General features: G+C 44.6%; 1 protein-coding gene across 1 annotated transcript in view; it reads right to left on the bottom strand.

Annotated features, from left to right (window-relative positions):
- Window positions 1-4,968: 4,968 nt before the first annotated feature.
- The window catches only part of LOC116520172 (calcium/calmodulin-dependent protein kinase type IV-like), a 68,279-nt gene continuing 55,285 nt past the window's right edge, over window positions 4,969-17,962 (bottom strand). Inside the window, exons 7-11 of the mRNA XM_032234326.1 lie at window positions 17,574-17,648; window positions 14,731-14,806; window positions 10,254-10,380; window positions 9,294-9,446; window positions 4,969-5,497 (exon numbers count right to left, since the gene is read on the bottom strand). Of these exons, the coding sequence (XP_032090217.1) occupies window positions 5,201-5,497; window positions 9,294-9,446; window positions 10,254-10,380; window positions 14,731-14,806; window positions 17,574-17,648 (728 nt within the window). The 3' untranslated portion in view covers window positions 4,969-5,200. The remainder of the gene's footprint in view (window positions 5,498-9,293; window positions 9,447-10,253; window positions 10,381-14,730; window positions 14,807-17,573; window positions 17,649-17,962) is intronic.

The raw sequence follows: 17,962 nt of genomic DNA on the forward strand, positions 1-17,962 counted from the left end.
AGTCACTAAACGAACTGTTGTAATTCAGGGACTACCTTTAGAGCAGGGGTGTCACAACTCAAGGCCCGGGAGCCAGATCTAACCTGCGGGGTGCTTAGATCTGGCCCACCGGACTGCCCTGGAAACAGCGAAAGACCAGCCCGCAGTGCCTTTGCCGGTGAAAATGGGCTCCTGAGCTCGTTTTTGGCTGTGATGGCCTCCTGCAACCCTCTGCCAGCAAAAACAGAGCTCGGGAGGGTCAGGTGGCTGTTTTCTCTGGCAGAGGGTTACCGGTGGCCGTCACAGCCAAAAACGGAGCTCAGGAGCCCATTTTTGCTGGCAAGAGTGCTCATGCCACCACAGGCGCCCCCAACACGAATGATGTTGTTAGCCAAGCCCACCCCATCCACACCCATCCCAGTCCCCCCAAGGTCAAACACAATCCTGATGCGGCCCTCAATGAAATCGAGTCTGGCAGATAGAGACCAAGCAGTTTAAAAGAAAACAATTTGATGTGCTCTCCTGTCATTAAACAAAAACACCCAGGTGTGAACTGGTGTGCAGTAGTTGGATCTGAACCTCCTTGCATCCCTAAGCTGGATCAGAAGCATTTTTATCCAGGTTAACCCGACATTCCCAGCTATGTCTACTCCCAAAAGAAGCAACTTAACAACAAAAACAATCTTAATAAAAAGCACAACACAAACCCACCTTGGTGTCCTTAAATCACTTCCACAATTTTAATCCCAACGAGTTTCTTGGATTAATGTATTTATTTTTAACACGCAACACAAAACAGTATCTTGATTAATTGAAAACGTAATTGTATTCACAAGCCCTTTAGGATTATGGTCTTCGTAGGAAGCATACAATTTTTCAGAGATGTATAGTTCCCCAACCTTTTATCAACCCATGCAAGTAGCATGTAAAATCTTTCATTTACGACATTTGTGCCACACTTTTCTTCCAGTCGTAACCCAAGTTTAAAAAAAAAAGTTTGTGCAGTGGTACTGGTGAGAATGCCTAGCCTAATCTCACTAAGTTAGCCTTGAGCTGGAGGGAAAGTACAGGCAGTCCTCAAGTTATGACCATTCCTTTAAGAACCATTCAAAATTATGATGGCAATGAAAAAAAAACTACTTACGACTGCTCCTCACGACCATTGTTGCATACCTGCAGTCACATGGTCAAAATTCAGAAAAAACTGCCATGTATTTTACATTGCCATGTGCCATCTTCTCAGGGGTCTTCCAACAAGCCAAGTCAATGGCGGAAGCTGGATTTGCTTAATAGCCATGTGACTTACTTAATGACCATGGCCAAAAAAAGGTTATAAATTGGGCATGGCTCACTTAACAAAGACATTGCTTAGCCTGATCTCAACTGTGGTCATAAGTTGAGGTCTACCTCAACTTATAAAGTTCCCTGGATCCAATCTAATATTTTACCTTGTTCAATATATCACATTTCTTATAGCATCCTAGTTAACAATCTGGACATAAATCAAGTTCAATCAATACACTTATTGGGTGCCCCCCCCCCCTTCTACCCACCTTCCAGTTAGCTTCCCATTCATACATCTATCTGCTTACAGTGTAACTGAGTATCGTAAAATGTAGGTTGCTTTCCAGGATTCTCCAGTTCAACCCAGCAACGTAACATGGATAAATATTGCAAGATTGATGGCAGCATCACAGTCTCTCTTTAGCTGTTTGGTTTTTTTTGCGGAGTGGGGGGGGGGGGGAGAACAGAAACTGTTTTTCCATCCTCTAAGTTCTGGATAGCTGTCTCCATGTCCGTGTTTGAAATTAAGTCCAATGTTAAGCGACGGACTCGAACTAGAGCCTAGCCCTTGAATTTCTGGCAATATTTCAATCGAAAATATTGTGTTAGTGCTTATTATTAGAAACTGAGGCAACGTTCAAAACGAAATATGGCCCCCGCCAGTTCGTATTGTGGCACCGAAGGAAATCGTCATCCAGAGTGGAGCATCACTGATCGGTTAAATCACAGATGTTTTTCATACCAGCAAATTAATTCTGAATGAGTTGCAATTTAACAAGAATATTTCCAACACACTTATTTCTGAGGGTAGGTGGGCAAAAGAAACACCAGCCTGCTTCTCAAAGTGTCACTGTGTCAACCGGGCAACTGGGCACATAACACTCCATGTCTTTTTTCGTGAGGGGCCACCACAACTGGCGTTTCATGGGGAGTTTTAACAAATTCAAAATGCCCAACAGGTCTTAGTGTCGTGGTTGCATTATAGCACCGGAGTTTGCCGGCTCGCCATCACATACAATCTACTTCCCCATCCACGCCAAATCGCCTCTTTGTTAAAGTTCTTCCTTATGCAATTGGAGCCAATCATCAGTCACCAGACCCCCTCTCAACACTTGGGCTATATATCCCCAGCTACCTGTTTTGGGGGAGGTTTGGGGCTGATGTGGTTATTTGTGACCGCACGATACTTCCAGATGTGGGACAAGGTGCCTCTTAGGAAGTCAGAAGGCCGCCCCATTAGCTCCAGTAAAGGTTTGATGTCCTGGTGTTTTGCCACGTACATCCCAATTTTTAAAAAGCTTTTCGCAAAATCGTGGTGCCTAGCGAGACAATAACCTGGTCCACTTGTTCTGCCATTTCTGACTTTTGCAGAAGCAGAACTCAACGTTGTTTGGAAATGACCACAGTACTTACTGCAGAGACTCTCAACCAATCTCGTTCTGTTTGTTTTTTTGTTGCTCAAATATGTAAACTGTTAAAAGCAAATGGCAAGGAGAATAAATACATGTTTTCTGCAGAGCAGTGGAGAAGAAAACTATCTGTGTCCCCAAGCTCAATTCAGTTCTTCCAGTTAAAGCGGCAGGTTCCGATTGCTCTTGGCCCCACATACCAAGCAAACAAAAATATCACTGATCACTTTGGCCCTTTGCTTCTATCAAACCAGCATTGTTGATCCTTAGATTTTAAGTTGGAGAAGAAGATAGTCTGGACAAGAACAGATTGGAAAGCATTCTTCAAATCCCTAAAAGCGGCAAAATACTCGCTCTACAAATTAAGTCTATAAGGCAAGACTTAATTTAAGGAGTTAAAGTTACAGTGGAGCGCCTGCGTGGCATAAGTAGTTGGATGCATCAGCTTAGAACTAGGAGACTGGGAGTTCTAGTTCTGCTTTAGGCAAGAAACTAGCCGAGTCACTCTAAGACAGACATTTTCTTTTTTAAGAGCTGGGGGCCATAATATACACATAATGTTCAGACGAGTAAGGGCCATTCTTTCTGGAATAACGACGCAAAGTGGATGACACTGGATCACACACTGGCAGAATCAAAATATTCTTATTTGGGGGGAAGCGGTGAAGCATCCCCCCCCCCTTGAGATATTTGGTGAGATTCCTGCTTCAAGGTCGCCAGAAAAGGTGGGACCAAATTTTGATCCCGTGAAGGTCATATAGTTCAAATGCACTCTGCAGAGTAGAGGCAAGTCCAGAGCTATTTTGTATGGAAAAATCACTTTTCTCTAATTTTTGCTGCAGTTCCGTGCTCTTGGAAGGAGGCAAAATTTTGGCCTTACCAGCAAGAAAATAATTTATAGAGAGGCAACAATGGCGGCACCTATTTGTTGGTTGGAGGTTGCATCAGGAGGCAGGTGTTCCTTAAATGTATTCCATCTGGCTTATAAAACAGTTGGAAAAAATCACTGAATGGGTAGAGAAGCACCTTATGCTTCAAAGGTATTTGTTGAATGGAAAGATGGCAGTGGTTTAGAGCTGATACTCCAAGTGTAGAAGGCCTCAGATTCAAAGATGGCGCCTGCAGTTAAAAGGATCTTACGTTGCAATAGAAGGAAACTTCTCCCCCCCCCCCCCCCGCACCCCCGGCTTCTCCCTGAATTATTACTATGGGATTTCAAATACAAAAGAAATAAACCTGCTGTCTTCTGATAGTTTTGCCTTCTAGGGAGCCACCGAGGATATTTATACAATAAAAATGGGAATATATTACACGCACATACATATGTATGTATGCATATGTGTATCTATGTGTATGTATGTGTATGTATGTATGTATGTATGTATGTATGTATTTCATCCAATTTTTATACACATACACACCAGTGGTGGGTTTCAAAATTTTTTAGAACCTCTTCTGTAGGTGTGGCCTGCTTTATGGGAGTGACTTGCCGGCCATGTGACTGGGTGGGAGTGGCTTGGCAGTCATGTGACTGGGTGGGCGTGACCAACTAGTAAAATGTGGTGAAACTCACTTAACAACGCTCTTGCTTAGCAACCAAAATGTTGGCTCAGAAACTCTGGCATTTGAGGCACGCAAGTCTTAAAGCTGTCAAATTACAACACCCTCGCACCCCTAACCCTTTAGAAACAAACCCCCAGGGGTGTTCAGACTTGACAGCTTTAAGACTTATGGACTTCAACTCCCAGAATTCCTCCTCTCACTCTTCATCTTGATGATGCACGGACGGGCGGGGGGGAGGGAGCTGGAACCGGTTCTAAATGGCACGGTAGATTTGTGGAACCCACCCCTGATACACACATATATACACACACACACACACATCTGATTTCTAAGCTGTCCTCCTCCCATACAAATGCATATTCTTATCCTTTTGTTGTATGCTTGTGTGTCTTTACAAACACACACACAAAACAATATCTGTTGTGTTTGTGTGTATATGTGTGTGTATGTGTGTTTATATATCTAACATTTTTAAGCTACCTGGCTCCCATACAAATGCATATATTCTTATCTTTTTGTTGTATGCTTATATGCATACGTGCGTGTGTGCGTACACACACAAACACATGCACACACACACACCAAGGGTATTCAAGAACATGGATTTCTCTGCAAAACTAGATAAACGGCTCTTCAGCCCCCACAGCGTTGCCAATCCTTAATGCCTTCCCCAGTGTGGTGCTCTCCAAAAAAATTGGATCAATAGCTCCCATCATCCCCAGATGAAGATGACAGGAGCAGGAATCCCACATAACCAGAAGAGGCCAGGTTGTAGAAGATGATGTCCCTGTAGCACTTTCTCATAAGTTCAACTAGCTTTCGGTCCTCCTCCATCTGAATTGCTCTCTCAATCTGGCTGGTGGCCTTTGATGGTCATTGTTCGAATTTGGTCTATCGGCGGTGGCGATAGACTTCATATACCCCTTGAGTTGGCGGCAAGAGCAATGCACTGGTGTGCCGTAGGGTTAAGTGTTGCAGCCGGAACCGTTAAGTATCATCACCGGGGTTACGGGACTCTCGTTCTGGAAACCTTCCAGCTTCTCGACCTTGGCTAAGGGGCTGTTTATGGTCACGGCTTCTTCTGTGTCAGTCTCCATCTTCTTCTCCTCGTAAAGGTTCTCTTCTTGGAGGAAGAGGCCACTCTCTGCCGAGGGAGCTGCGCTGTCCTCTGTGGTAGCGTCCTGATGGCGCTCATTTCTGCATCCCTCGTGGTGGCTGTGGTTGCCAAGGCGGCTGGATGCCACCACTGCTTTCACGGCAGCCTGTGTGTATTAGACATGACATGACAAAGAGTGACATTGGTTTGAATGCACACGTTTATTATTTTAAAGGAGCCGTAAAAAGGATGCTGTTGACAGAGACTGTGTTCTGACCCAGCTCCCCAAACAAGACAAGCCTTCTGAAGTTAACTCAAAGATTCCTTTAATTAGGAGTGCCGGCAATCCCAGCAAAAAGTTTCTCTCTGACTGCAGGCTAACAAATCTATCTGGCTGGAAGATGAATAGTTGTCTGCCACATCCATTCATCTTCGCCCCCTGCCTTTTATCCCCAGTGCTAGGATGGAGCTTCCCTAGCATCAGTGGATCTTCCTTCCCAAGAATTGGCCCACGGATTTCCACTGCTCTCCTCTCCTCTGCCTTCTGCGCATCTGCATGTCAGGCACCAGACTAGTAGTGGGTTTCAAAAAGTTTTAGAACCTCTTCTGTAGGTGTGGCCTGCTTTGTGGGAGTGGCTTGCCAGCCATGTGACCAGGTGGGAGTGGCTTGCCAGCCATGTGACTGGGTGGGCGCGGCCAACTTGTAAAATATGGTGGAACTCACCTAACAATGCTCTTGTTTAGCAACCAAAATGTTGGCTCAGAAACTGGCATTTGAAACACACAAGTCTTAAAGCTGTCAAGTTACAAGACCCTCGCACCCTTAAGCCTTTAGAAAAAAAAACCCAGGGGTGTTCAAACTTGACAGCTTTAAGACTTGTGGACTTCAACTCCCAGAATTCCTCCTCTCACTCTTCATCTTGATGATGTGGGGACGGGCAGGGGGAGGGAGCTGCAACCGGTTCTAGATGGCACTCTAGATTTGTGGAACCTCTTCTATAGAAGAGGTTAGAACTGGCAGGAACCCACCCCTGCACCAGACCCAACTGTTCCTCCTCTTCCTCATCAGCCACCTCCAGACCTGGGGGCTGCTGACTCTCCATCTGCGGGCTGACAGATGGCCCAGGCTCTGCCTCTGTCTCTCTCTCTCTCTGCCAGCTCCATTCCCTCTTCCTGCTCGGAGCTCTCAGGTTGCCTTGATGTTGACCCTGACTCCTCCTCCTCCTCCTCCTCCTCCTCCTCCTCCTCCTCCTCCTCCTCCTCTGATTCGGCTGCTGGATGGGCAGGCAGCCTGCAGGCCACAACAGAATATTAGTCTCCTTCATTGGCCCTGTTTATATATGTTTATTATTATTTGTAGTTTGGTCTACTGGTTAAGGCACCAGGCTAGCAACTGGGAGACTGTGAATTCCCCCCTTAGGCATGAAAGCTGGCTGGGGGACTTTAGGCCAGCCACTTTCTCTCAGCCCAACCTTCCTCACAGGGTTGTTGTGGAGAAAATAACAGGAAGAAGTCATATTAGATATTTTTTGCCACTTTTAAGTTGTTTGCAAAAATTACAAAAGCAGCCTATAAATTAAATAAATAAATAACTGGTTGTTTTGACCGAATTTTAATTCTATGCTAGCCACTCAGAATTGGCCCTATGAGATGCAGGACAGCACAGGCCACTCAGCAATTACTCAGCATCCATTCAGCAACTATTTAAACTTTAGTTATGATGGTGCTGAATGAGAGATAAGATGTCCTCCTAGTTGTGGTCATTGCAGCATCCCCATGGTCACATCTTCATTGTTTGTGGACGCTCGGCAACTGGCTTGGCAAATGTCACAATTATGACATCCCGCAGTCACATGATCACCGTCTGCAGCCTTCCCTGCCAGCTTCTGACAAACAATGGAGAAGTGTTGTGGCCTATCAGCAGTCAGTGGAGCTGGCAAACAGATTTGGACAGTGAGGAGGTTGGGGAGGAACCTGGGTCAGTCCTGGAGTCTGGGGAAGGCTCTGAGGAGGGCTCTGTGTGGGAGGCAGAGAGGGGGCCAGGGCCGTTTGACAGTTATCAGCTGCCTTCGCAGTCAGACATCAGGGAGGCACATGAACAGCTGGAGCCTGTTCCCAGTGTGCGCATGCGCAGAGTTGCCAGATGAAGGGAACAGCTAAAGAACAGGAATCGACTTGGGAGTAAGGCCACAGGTGGACGATGAATGTCCCCCTCCCAGAGGAAATAAAAGAGGAGCGAAGGGGGAGTGGAGTTTGCAGGAGACAGTTAGTTTGCTTAATTGGTTCCTGACTCTCTGAGACTCCTTGCCAAGTTCTGCAGATATCACCCTGTCAGCTCTCCAAGCCAGATAAGGTCTGTGACTTTAAATCCTCCCTTGAAAGACTTTGATGGACGTGAATGAGCAGGATTCACAGCAAATTAATAAAAGGGGTTTTTGTCGGGGCAAGGAGTTTGCTTCATGCTCTCGGGAAGCCTCAGTCAGAATAAGAAGCCAACAGGAGGTTGAAAATGTCAGTAGTGTGACTGTGAATGATGATTCATGGGAATGATCTTGAGGCACGAGGGGAGGGGATTCTGTTTAGCGAATGATCAGGCAAGAAGGGGCTTAATGGTCAGGAAAATAAAGTTAGGGAGGACCCATCCTAATGGATATTTTCAGAGTTGCAAAATTGATGCCAGTCCTTCCAGGTAAGCCAGACCAGGATATGTGAGCTAGTTCTACTTAATTGTAATGTTACATTGCTATATTAATCTTGCAATTATAAACCTCCCGCTGTCACTTTTAGCAGCCTGCTCAATTAGGGCGAGTACTGCCTAAGTTTCTTTCCCTGACCATTAAGCAACTGAGGGCTCCCCCCTCTTTTATCTGATTGTTTCTTAGACAAAATCTCTTCCCCTCCTCCCTCAAGGCCATATCCCATGGGACGCTGGTTCTGTATGGGATTTACCTAACAACAGCACTGGGAGTGCCGGAATTGCCACCACAAGTCGGCATGGTAACATGATATCATGCTTTATGATTGCATTGCTTAGCAATGGAGTTCCTGGTTCCAATTACTGTTGGTCACTGAGGACTGCTTGCATACATTTATTTTAATTAATTATATTAATTAATTCTCAAGGGCACCGTGTTGTCTAATACTAAACCCAGGTGGCCGAGTGCCAATGGAACAAAGATGTGAAAAAGAGAAATAATAGCTGCAATTGGATCACTGTTACAAACATATGCCAGGCATTGTTAAGACTTCAGGTGCAAGAGAGCCCGTCCACCACAGCCAGCCATTGGCAGCAGGTGTTTATGTCTCAGAAGAATCATACACTTCACATTTTCTGCACAAAAGGGAAATTTCAGGCACTCTATTTACACCAGAGATAGCCATCCCCGGGTTTAAAAATCACCCTCCCTGCAAAAGGGAAGAATAAGGGAAAGGAACCATCATTCTGATCCTGTATGATGGTAAGTTGGGACAGTTGTAAAATGGGTCGGTCCCATGTCTGATCCGATTTCATGGTCTTTTTTGCAGTGGTTGCTAAGCGAATCAATTATGGTGGGCGTGGTTTTGTTGAAAGCAAGTGCTGGTTTACGACAAAACCGTCATCAAAGGCAGTCACATGACCATGGGACGCTGCAAACCGCCGTAAAAGTGGCCGTGTTGCCAAGGGTTTGAAATTGTCATGTGACCATGTGTGTGTGTGTGTGTATGTCATTCTCAGAACTTTGAATTCCGGTTGTACAGTAAGTAGCCCAAAGTAAGTCCATCATAACTTTGATCGAATGGTTATAAGTCAAGGCCCACCTGTACTGGATTTTGACCTGCCCCCATAGGCACCTGTCCTATGCTACTTTTGGGTGGCTTGCCTTGCACCCTGACTCTGAACCTCTGCCACCGAGATTGGGCCCCTAGTTCCATGCCCCCATCCCCAGGCCCCAGACAGGTGCACAGGATACGCAGAATCTTACCTTTAATTTCCTCCTTGCATTAAACTCTTGCAGTTTCTTCTGGGTGCTGTCCATGTGAGCAAATTTAGCAGTTTTGCCCGTCACCCAAGGGTGCTCTAGGGCTTGAAGAACTGTTAGCCTCTTCTGAGGATCCAGGACAATCAGCTTTTGCACCTACAAAGGCCAGAGGGAGATCTACTGTGACAACTCCAGTGTCATATCATGTGGGACCTACCTAGAGTAGCCCCATGGTGAGATAGGCGGCAAATACATTTAACAAATGATAACGGATGCAAATATCCTTTACGGCATAGTTCCAGGAACCATCTCACCCCATTGGACTGTCCTGTCCCACTTGCTCCAGAGGAAGAGACTTGCTACAGAGCCCTTCTGTCAAGGGGGCGTAGTTTCCACCTCTGATGTAGATCATTATTTACATATTGTCCCCAACAATCAGGATCCTCATTTTACTGGCTTTGGAAAGATGGAACGCTGAATCTGTCAGGTTTCCGAAAGTTGCCCCAATTAATTCATGAGCCTCGAGCCAAGTTTCAAAAGAAATCCAGTCATTTATTAGGAACACTATTTCCGCAATACCCCTTTGCAGTGAGATCTAACCTCATTTTTATTATGGCTGAACTTTGCCCCTGTTTTTTCCCTCCCCTCAGTCTGTGTCATAAATCACATTCTCCAATGAGGTGCATGCCTCACAAGCCTGCTATAGTAATCTGAGATCCGACTCTAGCTGAAGATATGCATGGAATGAGCTCCCCGCTTTCCTCACCATGGCAACTTTATGAGTTGACATAGTCAACTTTGAGCCCCATTAGGATCGAACTCCAGGTTATGGGCAGAGTTAGCCTGCAATACTGCACACTTTAACCACTGTGCCACCAGAGCTCCTTAATGGATGCCAGAACAAGCAGTTGCAGACAGGGGCCAATCATCCACCAGGGCAGTGCTCAAAATACAGGAACTCACCAGGTCCTTGGCATTGAGGGACACTTCATCCCACCAAGGGGAGACAAACTCGTAGTCACAATTTAGGATTCGGCTGTACATATACTGATCTCCTCTTGGGTCAAAGAAGGGTTCAAAGCCACATAGCCTAGGGAAAAAAATGGAAGAAACAGATGCCTATAATTTGGGGATTTATTTATTTATATTCTGCCTTGATTATTTTTACAAATAAGGTGGTGACCATATCCAACATGCCTTCCTCTTCCTATTTTCTCCAGCACAACAACCCTGGGAGGTGGGTTAGGTTGAGAGAAAGTGATTAGCTCAAAGTCATCCCGCTGGCTTTCATGCCTAAAACGGGACTAGAACTCAAAAGGCTCCTGGTGACCACTGGCCTCATTTATGGTCATAAGTCGAGGATTACCTGAAGTTGGTTACCTGGGGGTTTAGCTATCTTCCTTTCTTCTTCTTGATGTATTTCATTTTCTTTTGCTTTTTATTTGTTAGTCATGCTGAGTTGCTACTGAGTCAGGCAGCCTTAAAACTGAATCAATCAATCAATTAATGTGGGAAGGGCTTAATTAGCTGGGTTTTCCTTTCCGCCTTTCTGTTCACTGCTTCCTTCTCCCACCTCATCAGTGAGGCACTGTAAGGCCTGCATTTACGTTGCAAAGTAAAACTAAGACTTTTTTAGCATACCTTGCCCTAAATATATGGGTAGTCCTCAACCTGCGACCACGATTGAGCCCAACATTTCTGTTGTTAAATGAGACATTTGTTATATGAGGTTTTCCCCATTTTCTTGCCTCGGTTGTTAAGTTGATCAGCTAGTAATCCGGTTGTTAAGTGAACCTGTGTTCCCCATTGACTTTGCTGGCCAGAAGGTCACAAAAGGGAGTCACATGACCTTGGGTCATAGCAACGGTCGTAAGTGGGGAACAGTTGCCAAGCATCTGAATTTGGATCATGTGACCGTAGGGATGGCGCAAAGGTCGCAACTGTGGAAAATGGTCATGTAAGGATTGTATTTGCACAAAGTTGGAAAAAATGAAGATATCCCTATGGATGAAGAATGTGATTAGGAAAATATTCGAATGTGCAGAAATGAATAGGTTAACACTTGAAATTAAAGAGAAGCAACAATCTGATTGTTAAAACATATGGGGATTATTTTATCACTGGTTAGAGCATAAATATGAAAAGTGGAAAAAAGCAGAGGAGTGAAACAGAGAAAATGCTTTTAACAAAGTTAAATAAGTGAAGAAGAGGATTGTTATAGTATTAGGTATGGTATATATTAGTATTAAGTTAAGAATAGATATGGCTGTAAATTTTAATTGTTATTGTATAAAATATTTGCACAAAATATTTGTATTCAGACGACACTGTTTCATGGAAGATGATGTTTGAATCAGAATAAAATAATTTTCTTTTTTTAAAAATGGTCATAACTCACTTTTTTTAGTGCCATTGTAACTTCAAATGGTCATTAAATGAGGACCACCTTAAAGTGTTAAGGGTTTGTTTGTGTTTTAGCCGATGGGACTGTGATTAAACAACTCTCAGCAAAGTAGAAGTCAAAATATAGACACACGAGTGATCCACGATAATCGAATTACAAAAAAATGATAACTCCCAATAACATAAACACAGACAGGCGTTCCTTCAATAAGCTACATTTTAAAAGACTTCTGGAAGAGCTCTGATTTAATATGCTTCCGAAATGAGACAGAGGTTAATCTAGCTTCTCATTACTGAGAAACATTTCCTGCTGGCCTCAATGCCCCTAACTTCACGGCACTGGAGAACTACACAGCATTTTTCCAGAAATGTTCTTATTGGGCTATCGATTCTTAGCCGAAGGAGGTGACCCTTAGGGCATCTCAGTACCAAGCCAACCACAGTTTTATAGATTAAAAACAACAACACTTTAACTAGAAACCTGTTAGAAACAGATTTATTAGCCTCATGCAACAGTTATGATGTGAGGATGTTCTCCATGGCTCCGGGCACTTCATCAGTCTTTCTGCTGGCAAAAACAGTATGGCATAAAATCGTATCGCCAATCTTCCAGCAGGTGGGGGTGTCCATATTTGCTGTGTGCAGGGCAGCTTAAGGAAAGAGAGCGTGTATAGCGGGGGTAAAATGCTACCAGTTCGGGCCAATTCACCTGAACCGGTAGTAAAAAATGCTACCAGTTTGGGTGAACCGGTATTTCCGACGATCAGCTGGGTGATGATCAGCTATGACACGCAATTTATATTAGCTAGAATCGTTGGATTTCCTGCTTTCTAGCTAATCTATATTGCGTGGCACAGTGGACCCCCCCCCCCCCCCGGGCAGTTCTACTTACCTTAGCCTCGGAAGGCTTCAAAATGTTCTTTTTTAGTGCTGCGTGGGCACATCTGAGGCATGCATGGGCACAAAGCATGCACTCGGTAGCAGACTCCTCGAACCGGTGGCATACTTCAGAGAATTACACCGCTGGTGTATAGTTAGTCCTCGACTTATGACCACAATGGAACCCAACATTTCTGTTGCTCAGCAAGGCAGGGGTTAAGTGAGTTGTGCTCCACTTTACAAAGTCTTTTTTCCCCCGCCACAGTTGTTATGTGAATCACTCCAAGCGTTAAGCAAATCATGCAGTCGTTCAGCGAATCTGGCTTCCCCCATGGACTTTGCTGGTCAGAAAGGTTACAAATGGTGATCACATGACTCGGGGACACTGCAACTGTCAGAAGTACATGTCAGTTGCCAAGTGCCTGAATTCTGATCACATGATCAATTGGGATGCTGCAACGATCGCAAGTCACTTGTTTTCAGTGCTGTTGTAACTTTAAACAGTCACTAAACAAATGGTTGTAAGCTGAGGATTACTTGTACTCCTTTTGAAGCTTTGTGGACAAGGGTGTTTTTTTACCAGAACAACCTTTGATCTGAAACAACCTCTCTCTTGACATTCTTATAGTAATAGCAATGGCACTTAGACTTACATACTGCTTTACAGTGCTTTACGGCCCTCTCTAAGTGGTTTACAGAGTCAGCTTCTTGTCCCCAACAATCTGGGTCCTCATTTTACCCACCTCAAAAGGATGGAAGGCTGAGTCAACCTTGAGTCGGTGAGATTAGAACCGCTGAACTGCAGCTAGCAGTCAGCTGAAATACCTACAGTACTGCACTCTAACCAATGTGCCACCTTGGCTCTTTTACACTTTATACTTACTGTATTTTTCGGAGTATAAGATGCATCGCAGTATAAGACGCACCAAGGTTTTGAAGAGGCAATTTTTTTAAAAAAAGTAGGTATGTAGATAAAAGGATAGAGAGGGGGAGAGAGAGAAAAATACAGTAGGTAGGTAGGGAGAGAGAGGGTAGGTAGGTAGGTAGATAGAGGGATAGAGAGAGAGAAATACAGTAGGTGGTAGGGAGAGAGAGAGAGAGTAGGTAGGTAGGTAGGTAGGTAGGTAGGTAGGTAGATATTTCCAGGTGTATTTATCCATGTGCTGGAGAAGGAAATAGCTGACAAGCTGTAGCACCTAAAACTTTGTTTCTGCTGGCACAGAACTTGATCAATGTAATTCTCATCAACCACTCTAACTAAAGAGCTGTCCGAAAGGAAAGAAAAAGTTTTTGCACTCTGCAAACCTCCCCAAAACGGCTCGTTTTGCATAAAAACGGGCCCGTTTCTTTTTCAAATAAAAGGCATGAATAGCCTTGGGGGGGGGGGGCTTGCAGAGTACTACAGGGTGGGGAGAAAATGAGCAAAAAACAGCCAGCTTTTCGCAAAAACAGGCCCATTTTTCGCCAAAAAATTTGCATGCATAGCCTTATGGTTGCTTGTAGAGTGCTGCTGGGGGCTGGGGGGGGGGGAGAAAAAACGGCCCATTTTTTGCTCATTTCTGCCCTCCCAACCCCCAGGAGAACTCTGGGAGCCTCCATAAGGGTATGCACGGCCATTTTTGTGAAGGGGTGGGGCTTCAGGAGGCAAAAAAATGCTGTATTCGATGTATAAGACGCACCCAGATTTTCAGCCTCTTTTTTGAGGAAAAAAGGTGTGTATTACACTCCGAAAAATATGGTATCTTATATTTATATTTTTGCCTGTTCCTTTTTCTTTTATAATACACCGAAAGCAAATAAAAAAGAATACAGCATGCCCGTGAGTGTGTTTGTGTGTGTGTGTGGGGGGGGGGGTGTCAGAAAAATGTTGTGATTTTATTTGGAGAGAGAAATAAACAAGAGAGAGTGGGAGGTAAAGAGATGGTGGCTGAAAGGATCTAATTTATTTTTAAGTTGAAAGCAGAGAACAGCAGAAATTATGGGTGAGTGAGACTCACCCCCCTCCTCTAAAAAACAAAATAAAACAAAAAGAAACCAGAATAAGACGCGGCATATTTCACATCATGCTTGCTTGCTGGGCCACGTTTGAAAGGAACAGTGTGAGTGAGCAATTCACAGCGACAGGAGTTTTGTGTCAAAGTATTTTAGCATTACTCACAAAATGTATGTTATGACGCCCACAGACCACATATCCACTTCAGGGCCATATGGTGAGCCGTGGAGAATTTCGGGTGCTGAAGGCATTTGAAAAATAAACAAAAGACAGAATTGAGAGAGAAAGAAAGAGAGAGAGAGAGAGAGAGAGAGAAGTTGGCAGACATATCTTGGCTTCCATTTCCACCCTTCCGCCCCCTCCTGCTATGACTCTCTTCCCTGCTCATTCCCCTAAGCATAACCGGTGAAAACTCACACTCCTTCACGGATGATGGGCAATTTTCTTGGATGTTTCCCAACCTGACACTTGCTATCACTTCCACTTTTGCAAACTCATGGGGAAGGAGAAGAGAGTGGCATGCTGTTATTTGCCCATTCTTCCCTGATGGCCCTTAGAAACAGAATGGAGAAAGCCTAAAGATACCCGTAGCCCAAATTATCTGCCCAAAAGCCTTCTTATTTGAGTCAAGATAGATAGGTGGTAAAATGAGGATGCTAAAACCAGATGACCGCTAGATGGTAGTAAAGCTCCATAAAACTCTCTCTGTTGCCATCTAGTGGTTGCCTAAATGTAAGTCAGATTCTTTAGGCCAGGCAGCCATTATCTCGTTTAACCATGGCGGGGGTGTCAAACTCGATTTCATTGAGGGCCGTATCAGAGTTGTGTTTGACCTCGGAAGGGGGGGGGGCGTGGCCAGATTGATGTCACTCGTGTGGAGGGCGCCTGGTGGCCTGAGTGCTCTGCCAGCAAAAACGGACTCCCATGCTGAGGGAACCCTAGAACCTGGGTCTCCCCATTACTAGTCCACCACTTTCATCATTACCTCAACACCTTAGCTCTTGGGCTGAGAGGATGGGCTTAGCTCAAAGTCCTCCGTGAACCTGGGTTTCCCCATTTCTGGTCCAATAGCTTCACCAATAAATCCTGGCTCTTGAGAACTCAATGTTTGTGAATAGATGAGGCAGACAGTTTGGTGTAGTGGTTAAGGCATCAGGCCATAAACTGGGAGACCACGAGTTCTACTTCTGCCTTAGGCAGGAAGACAGCTTTGGGTGACTTTGGGCCAGTCCCTCTCCCTAGCAGAAAGAAGAAGGGGGAACCACTTTTGAAAATGCTGCCAATAAATTTGGTTGGTTGGAGTCAATCAGAGTGGGTACCTACCAGTTCGCACCTATTCGGTAGAACCGGTTCGTCAAATCTACTGAACTGGTTAGAAGAGGTTCCACCAGTGGACCCGGAAAGCAGGCCACACCTACAGAAGAGGTTCCAAACTTTTTTGAAACCCACCACTACTGGTCCTTGGATATGATTATTCTACACTATCATGCTCATATTTATAAAACTCAGGGCCTCTGTGAAAGGTAAGGATGACTGCTGCGTTTGTGGTGCAATCAGAACATTGCATGTTGTTTTAACGCAAACCAAAGATGCCTTTTAAAAAACAAGTTTACATCATATTCTTATGCATGCCAGTGCTGTGTGTGAGGTAGTTTAAGGTGGTTCTGACAAGTGTCGTCGGCATCTTCATATCCGGTCACATGGGTGGCAAGCCACTCTCATCCGGTCACATGTGCGGCAAGTCACTCCCACAAAGGAGGCCACACCCACAGAGTAGGTTCGAACAATTTTTGAAACCCACCACTGGAGTCAACATTGACTCAAAGACACACACACACACACACACACACACACACACATGCACACATAAACTGATGAAGGGAAAGGTATCTTCTATGAAATGAAGTTCCTATGGAGAGCTAGCTGGTATTCAGAAGATCAGCGGGTAAAGCTAAATTAAACATTCCATAAGAAACAGGATATTATCGCCATCTTTCTGTAATGGGTGCTTGGAAGCAGAATATCCATATCTTTCTCTGTGTAAAAAGAGACCTGGTAACCCAATTCAGGAATGCTACCAGGAGTGGTATTCACTTACTTTCCCTACCAGTTCGCAAATGTGAGCATGCACTCATGCGCGCTTCGCTCACTTGCATGCGCCCCGTCCACACCATGCGCTCAGCCTTCCACACATGCGCTTTGATCACGCGCATGGCTTGCACGGATGTGCACGGCTTGAAAACGTGCCTAAATAGCATAGAGGTGGGGTGGGCCCACCGGCCATTTCCACTACCGGTTCTGGAGAACCGGTCCGAACCAGCTAAATACCACCCCTGAATGCTACCTTATTGAAGATTAGAAAGGTTTGCTTTAGTTTTTAAAAGGATAAAGAGGGTTTCCTCTAGGGAAAATTTGACAGAACAATTATTAAGTACGGTCCAGGGTTAAAAAGGCAACAAGAGATGAAATGTAATACTTTATAGCAGGATTTCTCCGCCTCAGAAACTTTAAGATGGGTGGACTTCAACTCCCAGAATTCAACATGTAGGCTGGGAGTTGAAGTTCACCCTTCTTAAAATTGCTGATGTTGAGAAACACTGCTTTATAGGATGAAATAATGTCTGAATCAGATGACACTGTCTATCATTTACAGTTTACACACTGGTTTGGGAACAGTAGCAAGAAGCAGACTTTAGGTGGAATAATACTGGCTGGTAATCTGAAAAAACCTCCAGATCTCAGTTGTAAATCTTCACATGACCACTAGGAAGCAGTAGAGAGAAAGAAAGTCTAACATTTTGCTGGCATCTACTGGACATCTGGATTTTCACACCCCAAATATAATACTCCTGCAAAAGATGTTTTCTTAAAGAGCACAATTGCTTATAAAGCTGGGCACTTTCTTCTTAGAAATAGGGCCCAGAGTAATGAATGAACTCCCCTTCCTCTTGCACCCCTACCTCCTTAACCTGGATAGAGTTCCCCATTGCTTTCCATCATATACTCACCACAGTATCCTGGTGTGCCACATACGGTTTTCATTGTATCTTGCTCATCCACAATTTTAGATAAACCGAAATCACCTGGAAGAAAACAGAGGTGGTTATGTGTGAAAGAGAATATTTGTAGCTCAGGATTAAACTTGTGTGATCCTTGCAACTATCTGAGCTTGGTTGCTTTCTTGCAGACGTTTCATTACCAAGCTAGGTAACATCATCAGTGATTATAGGGAGTGGGGTTTGCTCTCATTTTATAATGTAGTTGTCAGACCTGGAAGCCATCTTTTACACTGGGCCTTCAGGCTTGCCATATTTTCTACTGTGGAACAATGGGAGGGGGGATTGTATGGAGTACGGGTGAGATATAGTCAAAATAACATTCTTTTCTCAGAGAGTCA

Source organism: Thamnophis elegans, chromosome 1, assembly GCF_009769535.1.
Source record: "Thamnophis elegans isolate rThaEle1 chromosome 1, rThaEle1.pri, whole genome shotgun sequence".
Classification (NCBI taxonomy): Eukaryota; Metazoa; Chordata; class Lepidosauria; order Squamata; family Colubridae; genus Thamnophis; species Thamnophis elegans.